We start from the raw sequence: 19,599 nt of genomic DNA, 5'->3' as shown, positions 1-19,599 counted from the left end.
GAGTAAATAGTGTGGATTCACTGTCAGACCAGTCTAGGTGCATGGATGCATGGATGGTAAAGGCAAAGTTCATCCATTGGACATGCTCATAGATGAACTTTGGTTTTATAGAAGTAATCCTCTTCACCTTGTTGGAGTTATTGGATTATCTGGCCTGCTAGGCTGAGTCATCAGCTGCAGTAGGCCAAGGTATGAGGAAGTCGAATGTAAAAAAAGATTGCAGTAAACAAAGAAGTGCCGTGCGGTGCAAAGGAATGTGTTTTGGTGTTTTATTGGTGCCGGGTGTAACAGCTGTATAGGAGCGTGTGCAAAGCAAAGCTGTAGCACGTGTAACATGCTAATATGCTGTGTTATAACAAATGTGGTTGGTGTAAGGTGGTCACCAGGTGCATATAAACCCGCCTTCTGATAACACAATAAAAGGGATGCTTCGGCTTTGTTCGGGGCTCCCATCCCGAGGAAACCACGTGTACATGTCTGTTCTTCTACTCCCATGGGAGACCGCTGGGCGCATGAAAACCCACAACGGGTGACCCCGACGTGATTCATGTTTCTGAGCGTGTCTCTTGGTACCCTCTTACTCACTCAGCGGAAGAGCTTACTGCAACTCAGGGCCGGTCGTCAGGGCTAGACGAAGCACCCTCCCAAAACATTACCGTGAGTATGGGGACAGGATTCTCTAAGCCTCAGGTTGTGCACCTCTCAGAACTTAGGGAATTGACCAAGTCATCAATAATTGTTTTGAAAAACAATGGGAAAGATTTGCCGCTTCCCACTAAAGGGGATTTGATCCTTCTCTTAAAATATGTATATCAAAATTGCCTTGCATATCCCAAAGGAGGATCCCTAAAAATGTCTGTGTGGGTTAAATTAGGAAAGTATTTTCATGAATCCCCTCGAGCCCCTCCAAAAATTTTGTCTACATGGCGAATTGTAATTGAATGTCTCCAAATCCATGAAGATGCCATGAAAACAGAGAAGGGGAGGGTAGACCCCCCTCCTTCCTATAACTCTGAAAAGCCTGTAGACCCCCCGCCTGCTTATGACTCTGAAAAGCCCAATGAGTTAAAAAAGGGACAGAGTGCAGAAGAAAAATCCTCTTTGGCAGTTTATCAAGCCGATGTGTCTTTTGAACCATTCGCGCCAATGGAGGAGGGAGAAAAAGAACAAAGGAGTACCAATATGCTGCCTTCCCCTGCCAGCGCCATCTCCAGGGCACTGGCCGAAGCTCATGAAAAAGGGGAACTGCAACCTGAAGAATATCAATTTTGCGCGCCTGTTTTTATTAATCGAATCACAGGCAATCACAGATATGAAACAATCCCCATGACAACTATTAGAGAAATAATACAAGCAGCATCAAGTTATGGGATTTCTAGCCATTATACCTTGGGTCTGATAGGTCACATGGCTACTAGTTTTTATTTGTTGCCTGAAGATTGGAAAGGGCTATTCAATATGATTTTAACATCTTCTCAATATGTGGTTTGGGAATCTGAATGGAAAAAGGAATGTCAAAAGATCGTTTTAGCTTGGCCTGGCCGTAATCCACCAACTGTAGACCAGTTAACTGGAAGTGGAAATTTTACTTACCTGGGGGCTCAACAAGCAATGAACCCTTTGTTTTATTCTCATTCAGCCCTAGCTGCAAAAGCTGCCCTAACTCGGGTTGATGATCCACAGAGGGGAACAAAAGGCTCTTTTGTAAAGATTTTTCAAGGGTCTAATCAGCCCTATGGGGAATTTGTGGATCAGTTACAAAAGGCCATATCTAGGGAAATCACAAATGGAATAGCCCAAGAGGAATTGTTGAAAAGACTTGCCTTTGAAAATGCCAATGAGGACTGTAGACGGGTCCTGCAGCCCTTAATGAGCAAACCTGATGCAGGATTGGCAGACTATATTCAAGCCTGTAGAATTGTGGGGACCAATGCATTTAACATGGAAACTTTGGCTATGGCCTTGCAAAAAGCAGGAAGTAATAACGGGCAACCTGAGGGTAAAGCTGGTAACTGTTTTAATTGTGGGAAGCCTGGTCATTTTAAAAATCAGTGCCAGGCCCCGGGGGGGCGCTAATAAAAGCAGGGGAGTAGGAGCCAGACCAAAAACCGTTTGCCCGTGCTGTAAAAAGGGGTTTCACTGGGCAAACCAGTGTTGCTCCAACCCTATGCCCGCTGATTCCCAGGAACCGGGAAACTAGAGCTGGGGCATTCAGCTAGCCCCGCCTCAAAGGCTGAATCTTATCATTTTGTCCTGGTGGCCTCTGAGACAATAACCACAGGTTTATCCGGGCTGTCGTATTTTTTGCCAATCCGGCCGTCTGTCCCCTTTCCCCCTGATTGTGACACCCCTCTGTTAGTGTTTCCTCACCATGACTTTATTATGCAGGGAGTAACGGCTATGCCATTTTTGAAAGACCCAGCTGACTTTACATCAGTCGCTTTGGCATTTACCCCTAACACTCCCATGACTGTGCTTGAGGGAACAGTAGTGGCAACTGCCGTCCCTGTGCCCCAACAACCACAAGTTTTGGCCATTGAGCAAGAAATTCAAAAGTTCCGCCCCTCTATGGCCTTTCAAGTCAATGGACGCTCCTTTTTTGGTATTCTAGATACCGGAGCTGATGTATCGGTCATAAGAGAGGAGGAGTGGCCCTTTGAGTGGCAGACCGACAGCGCACCGTCGGTTTGGGGAGTGGGAGGAATCCGGCACGCACGTGTGAGCAAACACTGGCTTTCTCTGACCTCGGAAGAAACATCAGTCACTGCCCACATTAAACCTGTCATTCTTCCACTTCATATTAATCTGTGGGGTCGGGACTTGATGAGTCAGTTCAATGCAAAATTAATTTTGGATTAAGATGTCTCAATTAATAAAGTTAAACCTCTTGACTGACACCCCAGTTTGGGTGGATCAGTGGCCTTTAACCAAAGAAAAATTAGCCGCTCTGGTGCAATTGGTAGATCAACAATTAGAGTTAAAACACATTGAACCCTCATTGAGTCCTTATAATACTCCGGTGTTTGTCATAAAGAAAAAATCTGGAAAATGGAGAATTTTAAGCGATCTTAGAAATATCAATAAGATCATTCGCCCCATGGGGGCGCTCCAATGCGGTTTACCTAATCCTAATTTGATACCAAAAGACTATGACCTTATGGTTATAGATCTAAAAGATGCATTTTTCTCTATTCCACTACACCCAGAGGACAAACACTTATTTGCCTTTACTGTGCCTGAAATGAATAACTCCAAGCCCACGGCCAGATATCAATGGACTGTCTTGCCTCAAGGGATGCTAAACAGTCCTACAATGTGTCAATATGTTGTCAATCAGGTTTTAAGACCATATCGGGAAAAGTTTCCTCATTTTAAAATTTACCATTATATGGATGATATTTTAGTGGCAGCTCCAGGGCCCTCAGGTACAGTCTCAGCAACCTTGCCTGTTCTAACCTCCATTTTTCAAACAAATGGGTTTTTTATTTCACCTGAAAAAATTCAGCTTAAGCACCCCTTTCTGTACTTGGGCCAGAAGCTTTTGGCCTCACACGCTCAGCCTCAGCTGTCTAAGTTGTGTCTTCCACCATGCCCAACCTTAGTCCAACTTCAACAATATTTAGGATCAATTAATTGGGCCCGTCCCTATATGGGACTAATCACCTCTCAATTGGCTCCATTGTTCTCTGCTCTTACGCAGGGAAACAATCCAGGAGATAAGATCGTGTTAACTCAACAACAACTTAAAACCTGTGACATCATTCAGCATGCATTGTCAAAAGTATGGGTCGATCGTGTTCAGCCCGATATGCCCTTTTCTATGCTAATTTTTAACACTGTTGACCTTCCTACAGCAGCTTTGGCTCAGATCGTGTCTAATAAAAAAATGATGATTGTAGAATGGATCCACTTATCTCACACCCCGAAGAACCATTTCACAGAAACATACACTCTTTGCTCAGCTTATAACAAAATCTCGCTTTAGGGCAAAGGCTTTAGGGGGCGTTGAACCGTCCTTTTTATATATCCCTTGTTCGCTAACGGCTTGGGAAAGTTTGTTGGCCAACTATGAATCTTTGCAGCAAGCACTTGCTGATTGGCCAGGAGAAGTGTCTTGTCATCCACCATCAGATCCTCGCATTTTTTTATTAAAAACAATCCCATTTAAATGGCAATCTCCTTGTGCTTCTTTCCCTTTAAAAGAAGCAATAACGGTGTTTGCAGACGGCAGCAAGACTCATGGAGCCTGTGCTTGGAAAGAGGAGGGTAAGTGGCATACAAAAATCAGCCCCCCACAGACGTCAGCTCAGCGCTCTGAGCTAGTGGCAGCCACAATGGCATTTTTTCATTTTAAAGATCAACCCTTTAATTTGATCCTGGACAGTTTATATGTTACCCAAATTGTCAAAACCATTTTTGACTCTTATTTGGCACCAAATGTCTCTATGGATCTGTTAACTTTATTTTTGGACTTGCAACATCTCATAAACGATAGGAAGCACCCATTTTTTGTTGCCCATATTCGTAGCCATCAGCCTTTTCCAGGCCCACTCCAAGAAGGCAATGATGTTGCCGATGCTGCCGCCTCACAAACACCTCTTAATATGCCACTCACCTTTTTAACCCCCTGGGAAAGTCACTCCTATTTCCATCAGAATAAGAAAGCATTAATCAAACAATTTAATCTTTCAGCTGCTGAAGCTGCTGCCATCGTTCAGCAATGTCCAACCTGTAGCAAGCAAGCACACTCAATACCACTTGGAGTAAATCCTCGTGGCTTGGAGAGCTGTCAAAGTTGGCAAATGGATGTTACTCAATATCCTCCCTTTGCCCCGTGGAAACATCTTCATGTTTCTATTGATACATATTCTGGCTTCATTATGGCTTCCCCCCAGAGGGGTGAGGCCACTAAACATGTTATCAATCACTGTATTCAGTCATTTGCATTGTTGGGACGCCCCAAAGAACTTAAATCAGACAACGGACCTGCTTATATTAGCTCTGCTTTTGCAGAATTCTGTACAAAATGGTCCATTGTTCATAAGTTTGGCATTCCATATAATAGCCAAGGTCAAGCCTTGGTTGAGCGAGCAAATCAAACATTAAAAACAGCTCTCAATCGATATTTAAATGAAAAGGGGAAAATTGCCCCTGGCCTCCCAGCAGTGCAAAACATCCTTAACTTGTGCCTTTATACACTGAACTTTTTAAATCTGACGGGCGATCCACCATCAACAGCTGCCTCTCGTCATTTTTCAACAATCCCTCCCCCTACTTCAAGACCTCCAGTTTACTATCGACGGCTTCCAGACCCCACGTGGAAAGGTCCTGTAGAGCTTATTACCTGGGGGAGAGGCTACGCTGCGGTAGATGATCATGGCAAAATCATTTGGACTCCAGCTCGCTGTGTTCGCCCTTATTTGGTTCCATCTCCACCATCCTAACCAGACATCAGATGACCATGGACCCTGGGCCCACAACTCTTTTATGAAAGATGTGCAGAATATTTCTCGCCTTTTGAACAAGACTGAGTGTTGGATCTGCATGCATATTCCAACCCTGGAGGAGGGGGGACTTTTTATGCATGCGGTGCCTTTTAATACAACTGGTTGGAAACAATTTCCCTGGTCTAGAGGGACCCTTTCCAATGCTATGGTGAATTATATGGTATACACAATAGGAAGCAGAATCCAGGAAAAGGCAGCGATTTGTTGGGAATATAAGAACACTGCTAAAAACTCTGTTTTAGTAGGCAGATACCCATATTGTGACATCACATTTCAACTTTCAAACAACATGACTAGACCACATCCCTTTAAGAAAATTCCTCTTTTTGAATCCCTTGATGATTTTTCTGATTATATGTGTACCTATCAAATAACTGGATGCTCGCTATCAACAGGATGTCACCCCGGCAACACAGACACGATGTCCACACTCTTCCTTTGCAGTATTGTAAGAGCCATGGTTCGCCAAACTGTGCAAAGCTCCAGCATGACTACAAATATATTAAGTAACGTCTGGATGCTTTGTGGCCAGAGAGCATATCAACGTATACCTCCACGGTGGTCCGGCCGTTGTACATTGGGCTTTCTTGCTCCCTCAGTTTTTGTCTCAGATCAGCCACCTTCAGGCCGTTTGCGCAATCGAAGAGATCTAGAAAATGGCCTGGGAGGACCTGGCAGTACAGGAATGCAAGTTGCACGATCTATATTTCCATCTTTGGGGGTAGCCATGAATTACAAAGACATCTATGCATTAAATAACTGGACTAGGCACATGTTCAACGCTACCATTCAGACTACCAAATTGTTAAACAAGGAAGTGGCAGAAATACGAGAGATTGTTCTGCAAAATCGTTATGCTTTAGACATTATCCTTGCCTCGAAAGGAGGAGTATGTGCCTTAATCCATTCTCATTGTTGTGTTTATATCTCTGATTATAAAGCCAATATCACAGGTACCATTGAGCATATGGAAGACATGGTTCGCCATAATCCGTTACAATCCGACGGATCTGGCGCAATAAACATTTGGGATACCCTATGGTCTTGGCTACCCGACGGACCCTGGCTGCGATCATTGGTTTCTGGTATTATAACTATTGTGGTTATTTTAGTTTTGATATGTTGTTGTATTCAATGTTTGCCCTCTTTGTTTATGATGTTTAAAAAATTTTCCTCAGGAACTGTCACGCATCAACAGGTCAATTTAGTAACTACACCTATCACTGCAGTTCAGCTACCCCTGCTAACCAAACCGGCCTTCACTTTGCCAAGCGACACTGAGGATGACTTCGTATAAAGCACTCCCTCCTTATTTTAAATAAAACAGAAAAGTAGGAGATGTTGGAGTTATTGGATTATCTGGCCTGCTAGGCTGTCATCAGCTGCAGTAGGCCAAGGTATGAGGAAGTCGAAAGTAAAAAAAGATTGCAGTAAACAAAGAAGTGCCGTGCGGTGCAAAGGAATGTGTTTTGGTGTTTTGTTGGTGCCGGGAGACTGCTGGGCACGTGAAAACCCACACACCTACTCTTTCTGTGCCCTCAGTAATACTTAATATAACAAATAGGATAGATATTTCAGAGACATTAAGCATAAGGCGATGATGTTGCATTTATCATCCTATTACCATCCTTTGATTTTTGATTTTTTTTTTTAACTTTCTTTTCTGGAAGTTAAAATAGGAATCCAGATGAAGGATAAGCTTTTGCATTCTCCAATATTCAGAACCAATCAGACTTAACAAAAATTGGTCCATTTTCACTATAACATTTCCTAAATCAAGAGTTTATCATTAATTGTTTGTATACTGCCTCTATCCTCGTGTAATGATCTCCATTTTTAGATGTTGGTTGAAAATTTGTTGACTCCAGATGACTGCCTGGACATGTCTTCCTGTTTTCTTGGCAAGTTTTTAATTTTAATTTTGTGATCATGGACCTGCAATGAGCACAACTATGAGGATCTCTAAGAAGTACTGCTCCTTCAATAACATCATAACTTCAATTGGTCTTTTAAAGAGTGGATATTAAATGAGACAATCCATAAACAATTAAATATGTATTGATATTGCAGAATATTTAAATATCAAGAGATAAATGGAGAGAATTGTAGCTCAGACTTGTCACTTGTTGAGTTGCTACATGCATCCCTTGATTATATTAGCATCTATCAGACAAAGTTGCTATAATTTGTTCACAGATCCAGGGGGCCAATACCTATGGAGCATCTGGCTTTGATATGTGGGAATAGTTTGAATCTATTGAGCCTGAGAAAATGGATCGGTCCCTATCCATCTCCTCTTTAGATCCGAGTGGCTTTCAAAACCAACGAACATTCTACCCTTCTATATAAACTCAGGGATCAGTGTTTTTTGCTGGTTTGTCTTCTTTCTCTGATTTACATTCCAGACAGTGGTGATTGGCAAAGAGATGTTGCCTTTGGCCCTCACTGTGTGATGTTCTCAGTAAGAGGTATCATCAGTTCAAAAAAGTGGCATACTATGGTTCTTATTTTCTAGAAAGATTTATTTGATGGGTCCTAGAGGGTGGAAGGAAGGAAGGAAGGAAGGAAGGAAGGAAGGAAGGAAGGAAGGAAGGAAGGAAGGAAGGAAGGAAGGAAGGAAGGAAGGAAGGAAAGAAGGAAGGAAGGAAGGAAGGAAGGAAGGAAGGAAGGAAGGAAGGAAGGATGGATGGATTTAAATTTTATAAATAAGTGAATTTCTTATCTTAGTTTTTGTATATTATCATATTCTTCAATTTGTTTGTCCATGTAGTGAAAGAAGTAATGGTAAAGGACAAATAAAAATAAATAATTTCAAGTGACCATTATTTCTTTACTACAAAGAAACTGATTCAGGTTATATTTTTGTATTTGATAAAAGGAGCAACATTTGTAGCAGCAATCAAATTTCACAATTAATGAGGAAGGAGTCCTGTGACTGGTAGATTATTTTTTTTTTACTTCCCATATATGATTGATAAAGAGATTTGTTGCAGGGCTGTAAAATATCAATGGTGGATAAATTGATTGGTGGAGGCTCATGTCACTCATCAAGCAAAACAAAAAATATATGGTTCACACCGTGTGACTTTGAGGATATGGAGTAAAAAATCATTTAAAATGAGTGAAAAGAGCCAAGCTATCTTTTTATTTTGCAATAAAAACAGTACTGAAAAAAATGTTTCCAATGGTATTCATTTATTATTTGCATATTCAGTTGACATTACACACTGTTCCCATCCCAAAGGACTCTGCACAGCTCACATGCCTGCTTCCATTAGAAAGCATAAAAAGAAATGTCATGATTTAATTACATTGTTGTTGATAGTTGCGAAGTCCTGTCCGACCCATCATGACCCCATGGACAACGTTCCTTCAAGCCTTTTAATTACATTACAAATACAATAATCAAAGTGTTTAAAGACCTATCAAAAAGATAAATAAAGGTGGGCGGGATTCTCTAACATTATGGGTCAATTTCTTTTTTTGCTCTTTGGGAAAAAAATCATGCTTTAATGTATGCTCTAACGGGTCAAAGTCAGATAGTTGTTTTGTTCCAGAGAATTTAAAGTTTACAGCTACAGAACTAGCATTTTTTTATCTGAATTTTCATTATTTTTCTCTATCTCTTTTACAGTTTTCAGTTATGAGTTCTTTTTTTTCCTAGCCCATACATATCATCATTCTACTTTTTCCACAGGCTCCAAGGAGCGTCACCAAACATTCACTGATTTCCCCTATAATTACCCAAAGAATTTTACTAATGTGGTTTTTTTCTCAACTCTTTCAGGAATTCTCAGGCACAGCACCAAAGAACAGCTCAAGATTGAAAGGGTCTCTTAATTGTGGGATCAGAATGTCAGAGATGTAACAACCTTTTTTCTTAGAAAGAATATTTATTCTAATAAGTGAGAGTTTTTCCCCCTTATGTTTCATTCTTACAGATAGAACTGGTTCTTATGTAATGAGAAGTGTTTTCTTGAAGAAGATGGAATTTTCCATGGTAGTGATGGCAATGTTGTCAACGTTAATGTCAGGAGCTACATGCCTTATTAAAACATGTTCTGTGGGGAAACTTCCCTTTATTAAGCACAAGTATTTTCTGCCAGGAGATTTCATAATGGCTGGGATACTCTCTCAGTTCTACGTGATATCGGATCCAGTTGGTTTCACAAGGCACCCATCTGAAGAACTGGTTGATGAGCTCATGTAAAGACTTTCTCTTCTTAACTATAGCATATCTTAAACCATATATCTTTCTCTAATAGGTTACCCTGGCAAATAAATACACAAACACACTTATGACAACTCTCCCACTGGCATTTTTATTCAAATTCCATATTGAGATTTTCTTAGTTTTTTTACTGTTAAATGAATCGTTAGTGATGTACTATCAAGGTGCTGTACTATTTGTAGATGAAACTATGTTAATCATTTAGTTCTTTCACTTAATATTAGGGAACAGTTGCATGCTTTGAATTATTTTCCAAACAGCTGTTGAGCATGCATGGAACACAGACTTAGAGCATCTCTGACTTAATTAAACATCAGTGACTTTTATTGGGATAAGATCTATCATCTAAAAATATCTAAAATATCTAAGATCTAAAAATAATATATAACATTTGTACACAGGTTTACTCCAAACACATTTTTTATGCCTATATCCGCCATAAAACATACGCAAGAAGAAGATGAAAATATAAGGCTAAATATATATATATATAAGAATTACATATGGGTTTTAATACGATCGTTTATCTTCCAGCAATTTATCTGTTTCTAGTAAAAAAATTTGATGATGAATTAAAAGAATCATAACCTCCTGCCTAGATCCACACAATATATCTTTCAATGCAGATTTTTCCTGCAGAACTACCAACATATCCTGGCCTTAGTTTTTGCTGCAAAGGAGATAAATGAGAATAAGCCTATATTATCCAACATGAGCTTGGGTATTGACATCTCTAACAGTTATTACATGGCGGGATTGACTTACTTGGCTTCAATGGAGCTTCTCTCAACACGTGGCAGATTCATCCCCAACTATAAGTGTGATGCCAAGGACTGGGCAGTATCTGTTATTGCAGGACCTAACTCTAACATCTGTCCCTTAGTGGCAAATATCTTGAATGTCTACAAGGTGCCCCAGGTGAGATTTTTTTTTCTTGGACTAAGTATACACTGTAAGAATAACCTTGAAAGGTGGGAGGAAGAACTGCAGTCCTATTAAAAAAAAGTCTAATAAAAGAAATTTGAGACTAAACCAGAAGTGTTCTTTGAGAAAGCATCTCAGGATTAACACACACTCCTCCCCAATTCTCTGGAAAGTTAAGGCAGAGGAAGGGAAAGTGTTCTCCTACTTTCAAGGTTAATGTCATCCCTTTCAGATTGTCCAGGGTAGGAAACCAAAATCACACATATTAATAATCCTTTTATTGTAAGGTTACAATAACAGAGTCTTGCAAGTCTTAAACTACCTCCCATTTGTTTCTTTTACACAGTGATGTTTATAAAAAAAATAAACCAACTTTTCTTTTTATTACTTTTTTGTGATTTGGAAATAAAGTGGCAGTCCATACAATGATGAACAACATATCATGTGTTTGCAGAAGAGATAGTTAATTTTATTCTGATTTATTCTTCAATCTGAATCTATGATGAATGTCAGCTCTGGAGATTGTCTAGACTAGAAAACAAAAGCATGAATACTAGTAGTTATGTTATTGTAAGTTACGATAATCCTGCAACTCTGAATGAACTCACCTTTTTTTTTACTTTTATAAAGCCATGTTTAGAAAACAATGAATAATAATTTCTTTCCTTGAATATTATATTTTGTGGTGTGGAATTAAAATGGCAGTCCAAACTATGTGTTTGCAGATGAGATGGATATTTTTTCATACTTGCTTTATTCCTCAATCTGAATCATCTGAACAATTAATATACAATGATTCTTTGACATATTTACAAATATACTAAAGAGAAATGTCAATATACTGTATTGTCATGCATCCATTTTCCTACAATGCTTTAGTAAAAATATTAAGAATTCATGGACCTGATTGAGTAATAGTTATCTTGATCTTTGTACTGAACACTGGTCTTCCTTCCTTCCTTCCTTCCTTCCTTCCTTCCTTCCTTCCTTCCTTCCTTCCTTCCCTCGCCCCTCACAACCTCCCTCCTTCCTGCCTATAAATGTTATTCATGGTAATTCAAATAAATTAAAAAAGCAATGGATGGAAAGTAATCAAGGAGATTTATAAATCTAGAAAGAGTGCAGCGAATGATTAGGGAACTGGAGGTTAAAACATAAAAAGACTAGTTGCAGGAATTGGGTATGTCTAGTTCAATGAAAAGGACTAAGGGTGACTTGATAGCAGTTTTCCAATATCTAAGGGGCTGCCACAATGAAGAAGGGGTCAAACTATTCTCCATAGCATATGAAGGCAGGACGAGAAGCAATGGATGGAAAGTAATCAAGGAGAGAACCAACCTAGAATGAAGGAGAAATTTCCTGACAGAACAATTAATCAGTGGAATGACTTGCTTCTAGAATTTGTGGGTACTTCATTCCTGGAACATTTTAAGAAGAGACTGGATAGTCACTTTTCTAGAATGGATGGGTTTCCTGTCCAAGCAGGGGGTTGGACTAGAAAACCTCCAAGGTCCCTTCCAACTGTGTTATTCTGTTATACTATTAAGGTTCAGGGATTACTGAATCAACAGATTGTCAAATCTATGGCATTCAAATATCAAATTAAAGGAAACACTGATTTCTTTCTAGATTATATTTTTCTTGAAGCTGGTGAGGAACACAATCTGTATCACAGACTCTAATTCCCAACTATTTTAAATCATTTTTTCCCTAGCTTCTATATGGATCTGTTCCAATGAATGATAATAGCGAACACACAGTTTCCTTTCATCATTTTTTCCCAAATGAGGAGCTTCAGACGAAGGGGATTCTTCAGCTGCTGTTGCATTTAAAGTGGGTATGGATAGGGCTGATTTCCCAACCTGATGAGAGTGGAGAGAGGTTTGTACAGAATGCCCTTACACTGTTTCTCCAGAAAGGTATTTGCTTTGACTTCACGCAAGAGTTGCCCAAAGACATTTATTCTAATCACATTGAATATGTATTTAAAGATTATGTCGCCATGTACAAGGTTGTCATGAACAGCACTGCCAATGTTGTGATCCTCTACGGTGAAAACCACGTCATTGGCATTTTCAGAATATTTCCCTATCTTTCAGAATATGAGGATATACCAGTAAAGCGAAAAGACAAAGTTTGGATCATGCCAGCCCAGATGGAGTTCACATCAGTCCCTTTTCAAAAAATACTTCCTTTGGATTTTCTTCATGGTGCCATGTCTTTTGCAGTTTCTTCCAAGGAGGTGACTGGGTTCAAACCATTCTTGCAGAAGAAAAGCCCTACTTCAGAAAAAGGTGATCATTTAACAAGATTGTTCTGGGAGCAGGCATTTGAATGTTTTTTCCTTAAAGATAAGTTAGATGAGAATGCTGGAGTGCTGTGCACTGGAGAGGAGAAGCTGGAGACTCTTCCTAATTCTGTCTTTGAGACCACCATGACTGGGCAGAGTTACAGCGTTTATAATGCAATCTATGCTGTGGCACATGCCTTGAAAGCCATGTTTTCATCCAAATACAAACACAGAGCAAGGGCGGACCACGGAAGGCTGATGATTATCAAGGAAGAAAGATGGCAGGTAATAATAAAAGAAATCACAATGACGGATTGATCAAGCAATCAATTTGTAAAATAAAATAAAATAAAATAAAATTGTAAGAATAAAATCTTCTCTGATGCCATCAGGTGATTTTATGATTGCAAAACATGTACATTTCAGGTTCATTATCCACATAGTTTACACAAATTCATGTTTCATGTTTCCTGACAACAGCTTCATAATTCAGTTTAAAATTTTGTCAAACCATTTTACTTGAAGATAATATGCTTATTAATATTATGGTTCACTTGCACAGTAATATTAGGAATTTCTAAATGGTAGTTGTGTACAATTGGTGTGGGTATTTATTTCTCCAGATCAATTGCATTTATTTATTGAATTTATATGGCCGCCCATCTCATTCATATAACACTGGACACTGTGCACAGTTAAAACACAAAGCTAAATTATCAACATAATTCAAACACAAATATTTGTGCTTGATTTGCTTCCATTTAGCTCCATCCTTACCTGAGAACAGTCTTATTTAACAACAGTGTTGGGGAAACAGTTTTCTTTAATGAAAAGGGGGAATTGGGAACTGGATTTGATATCATCAATTGGATCACATTCCCAAACAAAACATTTCTTAAAGTCAAAGTTGGAAAAGTAGACCCATTGACTTCTCCAGAAGAGTCTTTCATGATTTCTGAAGAAAACATCATCTGGCCGACCATGTTCAACCAGGTATTTCCTACTCATGTATCAGGTTGTCTCAAATCCTCCCATATTCAAAAATCACTTTTATCATTTAAGTGACTCATTAGCAATAAAATATGACGAAAAATGAAAGAGCAGAGATCAGATTGCACAGGTGTTCCGTTATTAAACTTGTCTTTCCAGAAATCTATGGGCATTCCTGAATGTACACAATTACCAGCTGTCATTTTCAGGTTGTCCTACATAGGGAGCCATCTTTGAATTATAAAAGCTTAAAATCATTTAATAATAAACAAGTGACATGCTGAGATACTGTACTGGTTGAAATATCTTATTCCTGTCCATTGCTACCTTATAATTTGATTATATTCCAACGGCATATTGTCTAAGAGATATTTTAAAATCCCAACTATTTTCTTTAGTTTTCTAAATTTAACTTGCAAATTTATCACCATTAAAACATGGTCTATTTCATAATTTCTACAAGACTGACTAGATGCAACTGGAACTCTGTATCCCATGAGTAAATTCTCTGCAGTATTTCTTTTCAGGACCTCTTTGGCAGAAAGGACTGGACTCAATGAAAATGCAGATAATTCCAAAGTTTAATTTCACCTATAAAGTGTGGGATAAATTACCAATCAGATTCAACTCAAAGGTGCTTTTCAAAGGCAACTGGACTTTTATTTTCTTGAAAATACTTTGCTTCTGATCCAAGAAGCTTCTTCAGTTCTCAAGGAATTGAATGTTTCTCAAACATTTTCAAGGAAAAAGCCACGAACGTTCGTTGACTTTGAAAAGCCCCTTTGGGACAACCATGACCTGGATGATTGAGAATCCTCATAGATATTTACCAATCAGATTGAGCAAAATGGAATTTGAGGGGAGTCCAGTTTGAACAATTAAGGTAACCTCTAAAGTTCCATGGAAATACATGGGAAATACATAGGAAATACATAGGAAATATATGGTTCCATGAGGACATATAGACAATGTCACATTATTATGGTGGCATTCATTAAATGTACCTATCTAATAATACGTTGAATTGAATCCCATACAGTATAAAGAATTTCTCGAAAAGCTATGCAGATTTGTCAGAATATCATATACAGAGTGAAATATGAGTGTATAAAGTACAACTATTGAACTCTCTCCTGATGTCATTTCTGAATAGGCATTACCACTTTCTGTATGCAACGAAAATTGTTATCCAGGCTACCTCAAGAAAAAAATAGATGAGAAGCCCTTTTGCTGCTATGATTGTCTTCCTTGTGCAAAGGGGAAAATTTCAAACAGATTAGGTAAGATGTGCTTAATGAGAAGACTTATTAATTGTCACCAGCAATATTGTATACCTATCTGTGTTTACTCTGCATGGTATTGTTCTAAAATGTAATCATTTATTCAGAATTTGGAGTGTTGACCTCATTGAAGCAAGATAACCTCAGTATTAGATAAGATTTGTTTGAATATTACTTGCTCAGGTTGATAGTTGAGCTGTTAGTTTGCTCTCCAAGCTTGGCGATTTGGCTGCAAATGTTTCATCTCCATTCAGGGAAACACCTTCAGTGTGCTTTGAATTGTGCTCATGTGCTCATTTAAATTGGTGTGGGTGTTATTTGTCCAGATGTGTCTGAGTCATGGTCAGGATTCGGACAGTTTGATTGACTGATTTGTTGTGAATTGAATATGATGTGTAAAGAAGCAAGAAAATGAGCTTGTCCTTGCTGGAGAGAAGCAAGCACATAAATAGATATGAAACATAAATATTGGTCCTTCTGTTGATCTGATAATGAACTACAATCTTCATGGATCTTTAACCCTTATAAATAACTGGAATTCTTGCTAAAACTTTTGTCACCTGAGCATGAAGAATATTCAAAATGAAAAAGCTTTTGAATTAAAAGAAATTTCTCCAAAAATTAGGTTCTCTCTTTTTAAAGGTAGAGAAGTCACTTATTCAGAAGAAAAGTGATAGATTTTGACTTATTTTCCATAACATACATCAGTCATTAAGTAAAATGTCCAGATGAGCTCAAAAATAAGTATCACATGGTTTCTCTGGAAAATAAACTAGGAAACTCTGACCCATTACAAAATTTTCTGTTACACTTTCCTTCCATCTTCCAACATGACACTGAGATTGATACAAACAACACTCTTGGTGTCTGTTTAACCAAACATATACAGGGTACTTTTATGCATGTGGATGGTCCCATTCTTAATTTTTAATACTGTAATGCAAGTAAAATGGACATAATTAACGAGAAATAAATGGAGTTGCTTTCATAGCTTCTATGGGCCACTGTTTTCTTTGAGCAGTCCTTGGTGCTCTCTGAACTTGGTGATATTCTTGCAGATATTTCATTACCAAACTAGGTAACATCATCAGTTCAACAGTAATGATGTTGACTAGCACTGATGATGTTACCATTATGAAATATTTGCAAGAAAACAACTGATCTCAGATAGCACCAAAGTTTCCTCATTTCAACTCTGTTATAAAAACTTCCTTATTATGACATTAATCCCATAATTTGCAGTAGAGTCAGGGCAACTGGATGGAACTGAGCATTTACTGGCTGGATGCCTTTCCTGACACCATGTGGAGTTGGCAGCAGATAGTTTTTCTTTACACTCTAAGAGAAACATCTGCCACTATTGAATTGTCAACTACCCAAGTGGGAGACGAGCATCTTAAGCACTAAGCCATGATTCAGCTCTGAAATTCTGATCAATAAACAGTCCTTTAATGTTTTCTTTTGCAGATGCAGTTGACTGTTTCCAATGTCCAAAAGATCAATATCCAAATGAAGCTCACAATCTTTGCATCGAAAAACATATAACGTTCTTGTCTTATGAAGAACCTTTGGGAATCACTTTGGCCACTGTAGCTGTCTTTTTTTTTGTAACTTCAGCTTTGGTGCTGAGGATCTTCATTAAAGAGTGGGAAACCCCCATAGTCAAAGCCAACAACAAGAATCTCACCTATACTCTTCTTATTGCTCTCCAGCTCTCTTTCCTCTGCAGTTTTCTTTTCATTGGACAACCTGATCAAGTCAAATGTCTCATGCGACAAACTGCATTTGGCATCATCTTCTCTGTAGCCATTTCTTGCATTTTGGGTAAAACAACCATAGTGGTCCTTGCTTTCATGGCCACCAAACCAGGATCCCAAATAAAGAAATGGGTGGGGAAAAGGCTGGTCAACTCCATTGTCCTTTCTTGCTCTCTGATACAAGTCACAATTTGTGTTGCATGGCTGGCAATTTCTCCTCCATTTCCAGATTCAGACATGCACTCCATGGCTGAAGAAATTGTACTAGAATGTAACGAAGGATCAACCATCATGTTTTATACTGTTCTGGGCTTTATGGGGTTCTTAACTGCTATCAGTTTCACAGTAGCCTTCCTAGCTAGGAAGTTACCTGATAGCTTCAATGAAGCCAAATTCATTACCTTCAGCATGCTGGTGTTTTGCAGCGTTTGGGTAACATTTGTTCCTACCTATCTGAGCACCAAGGGAAAGTACATGGTGGTGGTGGAGATCTTCTCCATTCTGGCTTCAGCAATGGGGTTGCTTAGCTGTATCTTTTTCCCAAAATGCTATATTATTCTTCTGAGACCTGATTTAAACAGAAAGGACAAACTTATTAAAAAACACTGAATAATGTTTCTGAACCTTATACTGTAAACTCGCCTCACTGTTGTGTTTCCTTTTTCTGCTAGTCGTTGCAGTTTGGGAAAACTGGGTCAGATGCACAAATGCACAGAATAAATATTTGTCTAATGTTGGAATGTGCCTAGGTATATAACCATGTCAACAAATAAAGTGCAATTTCTTCCCTTGGCAATTTTGCCCAGCATTTTGCTTGCCATTTGCTCAGATTTGTTGTAGTCTTGGATCTTCATGTATCATGGGTAATGCTGTGAAGGAGGCCTAAATATAAGATGATAGTTACCAAAATCCAATTCAGAGCTCTTAAGAAGCTAAGTCCTTATTGGAATATGATAGTAGTTTCGAACTTTCTTTTGGAGGGTAGGTTATTGAGTAAATAGTGTAGATTCACTGTCAGACCAGTCTAGGTCCATGGATGCATGGATGGTAAAGGCAAAGTTCATCCATTGGATATGCTCATAGATGAACTTTGGTTTTATAGAAGTAATCCTCTCCACCTAGTCTTTCTATGCCCTCAGTAATACTTAATATAACTAATAGGATAGATATTTCAGAGACATTAAGCATAAGGCGATGATGTTGCATTTATCTTCCTATTACCATCCTTTGATTTTTGATTTTTTTTTACTTTCTTTTCTGGAAGTTAAAAGAGGAATCCAGATGAAGTATAAGCTTTTGCATTCTCCAATATTCAGAACCAATCAGACTTAACAAAAATTGGTCCATTTTCACTATAACATTTCCTAAATCAAGAGTTTATAATTAATTTTTTGTATACTGCCTCTATGCTCGTGTAATGATCTCCACTTTTAGATGTTGGTTGAAATTTTGTTGAATCCAGATGGCTGCCTGGACATGTCTTCCTGTTTTCTTGGCAAGTTTTTAATTTTAATTTTGTGATCATGGAACTGCAATGAGCACAACTATGAGGATATCTAAGAAGTACTGCTCCTTCAATAACATCATAACTTCAATTGGTCTTTTAAAGAGTGGATATTAGATGAGACAATCCATAAAAAATTAAATATGTATTGATTTTGCAGAATATTTAAATATCAAGAGATAAATGGAGAGAATTGTAGCTCAGAGTTGTCACTTGTTGAGTTGCTACATGCATCCCTTGATTATATTATCATCTATCAGACAAAGTTGCTGTAATTTGTTTGCAGATCCAGGGGGCCAATACCTATGGAGCAGTCTGGCTTCAATATCTGGGAATAGTTTGAATCTATTGAGCCTGAGAAAATGGATTGGTCCTTATCCATCTCCTCTTTAGATCCGAGTGACTTTCAAAACCAACAAACATTTTACCCTTCTATATAAACTCATTGGATCAGTGTTTTTTGCTGCTTTGGTTTCTTTCTCTGAATGACATTCCAGACAGTGGTGATTGGCAAAGAGATGTTGCCCTTGGCCCTCACTGTGTGATGTTCTCAGTACGAGGTATCATCAGTTCAAAAAACTGGCATACTATGGCTCTTATTTTCTAGAAAGGTATATTTGATGGGTCCTAGAGGGTGGAAGGAAGGAAGGAAGGAAGGAAGGAAGGAAGGAAGGAAGGAAGGAAGGAAGGAAGGATTTAAATTTAAATTTTTTAAATTTTTTACGGTTAAATCAATCGTTAGTGATGTACTATCAAGGTATTGTTTTTTTTTCATTTCCCATATACAATTGATAAAGAGATTTGTTTCAGGGCTGTAAAATATCAATGGTGGATAAATGGTGGTTGCTCATGTCACTCATCAAGCCAGACAAAAAATATATGGTTCACACCATGTGACTTTGAGGATATGGAGTAAAAAATCATTGAAAATGAGTGAAAAGAGCCAAGCTATATTTATTTTGCAATAAAAACAGTATTGAAAAAATTTTTTCCAATGGTATTCCTTTTGCATATTCACTTGACATTACACACTGTTCCCATCCCAAAGGACTCTGCACAGCTCACAGGCCTGCTTCCATTAGAAAGCTTAAAAAGAAATGTCATGATTTAATTATA

The 19,599-nt window shown here is 38.5% G+C and overlaps 1 protein-coding gene across 1 annotated transcript; it reads left to right on the top strand.

Moving 5' to 3' along the window:
* The first annotated feature begins 49 nt into the window (after positions 1 to 49).
* LOC120318894 lies at positions 50 to 17,588 on the top strand. The gene is made up of 12 exons (XM_039367044.1): positions 50 to 113; positions 875 to 2,008; positions 2,964 to 3,425; positions 4,204 to 4,266; positions 6,119 to 6,184; positions 7,913 to 7,975; positions 9,449 to 9,713; positions 10,479 to 10,656; positions 12,377 to 13,237; positions 13,718 to 13,945; positions 15,096 to 15,222; positions 16,690 to 17,588. The coding sequence occupies exons 1-12, from the start codon at positions 50 to 52 to the stop codon at positions 17,586 to 17,588; spliced, it is 4,410 nt and encodes a 1,469-aa protein (XP_039222978.1).
* The last annotated feature ends 2,011 nt before the right edge of the window (positions 17,589 to 19,599 follow it).

The sequence above is a fragment of the Crotalus tigris genome, unplaced genomic scaffold, assembly GCF_016545835.1.
Source record: "Crotalus tigris isolate CLP2741 ecotype Arizona unplaced genomic scaffold, ASM1654583v1 scf7180000020524.2783371122:307494, whole genome shotgun sequence".
NCBI classification, from domain to species: Eukaryota; Metazoa; Chordata; class Lepidosauria; order Squamata; family Viperidae; genus Crotalus; species Crotalus tigris.
The sequence above is the reverse complement of the archived record's forward strand: the minus strand, read 5'-3'. Positions and strand labels throughout refer to the sequence as shown.